General features: G+C 47.4%; 1 protein-coding gene across 1 annotated transcript in view; it reads right to left on the minus strand.

Moving 5' to 3' along the window:
• scg2b (secretogranin II b) overlaps positions 1–959 on the minus strand; it is a 2,367-nt gene extending 1,408 nt beyond the window's left edge. Inside the window, exons 1-2 of the mRNA XM_061979675.2 lie at positions 825–959; positions 1–717 (exon numbers count right to left, since the gene is read on the minus strand). The exon at positions 1–717 is cut by the window's left edge and continues 1,408 nt beyond it. Coding sequence (XP_061835659.2) covers positions 1–700 — 700 coding nt within the window. The 5' untranslated portion in view covers positions 701–717; positions 825–959. The remainder of the gene's footprint in view (positions 718–824) is intronic.
• Positions 960–2,288: the final 1,329 nt, after the last annotated feature.

Raw genomic sequence — 2,288 nt, forward strand, 5'->3', positions numbered from 1 at the left:
TCACCATCTCCTCGGTCTGCTCCCGTTCCTCCACGGGAACCCACTCCTCTCCAGGGGCGGCGTCCTCCTCCTCCTCAGCATCCTCCTCGTCGTCACCGAACAGATCTCTTTTCAGCGGCATCCTTTCCAGCTCCTCGAAGATGGAGCGTAGATTGGTGAGGCTCTGCGGCGTGTACTGCTGGTCCAGGTCCTCTGTAGCCCGCTTGGACGCCTCCGTGTTTTCCTCATCCTCGAACATCAGCGGGTACTTCTTGTGAGGTCTGGGGTAGTTGGCGTAGTCTGCCGGGGAGCTTGCCAGGGTCTCTTTGGTGCGGTGTCGCTGCAGGCGGCGGTCGCCCAGCTTGGCCTGGTCCTGGACGGACTTGAGGAGGGTTCTCATCAGCTGCTCGGCGGTGATGTCCGGACGCTCCGCCGGACTCTCGTCCTCTTGCCGCTGCTGCTGCGAGGCCAGCTGGAGCAACACCCTGAACTTCTCCACCTCGTCGTAGTCCACGGGCACAGGTCGGCCCCCGTTGCGCTGCTTCAGGTTCTCGATGTATTCTAAGGCTTTCATCAGGTCCGAACCGGCTGGCTGCGCATCGCCGCCGCGCAGGCGGTAGTGGCGTGGGAGGGACGCCGCCTGCACCGCGCATCCGTGCAGGAGGACGGCGAGCAGGACCACGGCGACCCCCGAGGGCGACTTGTGGTGGAAATGCAGCATCCTAGGCTCGTGGTCACCTGGAAACAAAGAAGACGAGGCGACACGCGAGACGTGACTCTCGTTAGCATATTCACACTCAGCTCGTCTTTATAGTCAAAAAAACAAAAAGAAGCAAAAGTCTCACCTTACACGCTCAGACAGCAGTCAGGGTGTGTGCGTGTCCTTGCAGCAGCTCCGTGGGTGTGCGTGCGTGCGTGTGCTCCGCTTCATATACAAGGAAACACCTGACACGGACGTCATCACACGCAAGAGCCTGCCCCTTCAAAAAAAAAAAAAGAAAAAAAAAAAAAGAGCCGATATAAATGAATCACGTTAATGTTGTTGCATAGCGAAGAAGCTGCTGCATTAAAAATAGAACAAGTCTGAGAGATATTGATTGTTCTGCACGTGCAAATGCAGATTTTGTTGGATACACAACCCTGCAAATAATCTAAAAAAAACACGCTAATGCACCTTTCTCTAACATGCACATTTTGTGTTGTTGTTGTTATAAAACATAGATTGTCTTCTCGCCGGCCAAGGAGGAATGAAACCCTCCATGATGACTCACAGGCGCTGTCGCAGTTCACGAGCCCCGCCCCTTCTTCTGCTGCTTCCTCTCCTCCGACATCACCCAGCCCGTGATAAACACTCCGAGGGTCGGGGAACAAGAGGCGATCTTCCACGCGGCCACCGGTGACGAGATAAAGAGGACACGGCGTGCCAGCCGCCAGGGGAGGGTCACGGAGGTGGGAAGATTTATTTGTAGGAGCACCAAAGACAAGTATTGGAACATACACAGTGTGTGTGTGTGGGGGGTTTAGTCCAACTGTGATGGCTGAGTTAGGTTACAATCTCAAAAATATTAATGATTAGTTTTTTGTTTCTGTCTAGAGCCAGTAAAAAAAAAAGAGCTGTGAACCACACTTTGGACAATAGCTAGTAGAGATATTGTAGAATTAATTTCAGAAAGGGTTACAAAGATCGTAGGATAGGATAGTATTTTATTGGCATTGCACTTAAAAAATACTATACATTAATACACACACACACACGCGCACACACACACACACATATATATATATACATATGTGTGTGTATATATGTGTGTGTATATATTTATATATATATATGTATGTGTATGTATATGTATATATATGTGTGTGTGTGTATATATTTATATGTATGTGTATGTATATGTATATATATGTGTGTGTGTGTATATATATATATGTGTATATATATATATATACACACACACACACACACATATATATACAGTTGTGCTCATAAGTTTACATACCCTGGGAGAATTTATGATTTCTTGGCCATTCTTCAGAGAATATGAATCATAACGCAAAAACCTTTCTTCCACTCATGCTTAATGGTCGTGTGAAGCTAATTATTGGCAAACAACTGTATTTACTCTTTTTAAATCAAAATGACACAAAGTACCCAAATGACCCTGATCAAAAGTTTACATACCCCAGTGACTTTGACCTGATAACATGCACAAAAGTTGACACAAATAGGTTTGAATGGCTAATCAAGGTTCCAATCCTCACCTGTGACCTGTTTGTTTGTAATTAGTGTGAGTGTATAAAAGGTC

Source organism: Nerophis lumbriciformis, linkage group LG19 (assembly GCF_033978685.3).
Source record: "Nerophis lumbriciformis linkage group LG19, RoL_Nlum_v2.1, whole genome shotgun sequence".
NCBI classification, from domain to species: domain Eukaryota; kingdom Metazoa; phylum Chordata; class Actinopteri; order Syngnathiformes; family Syngnathidae; genus Nerophis; species Nerophis lumbriciformis.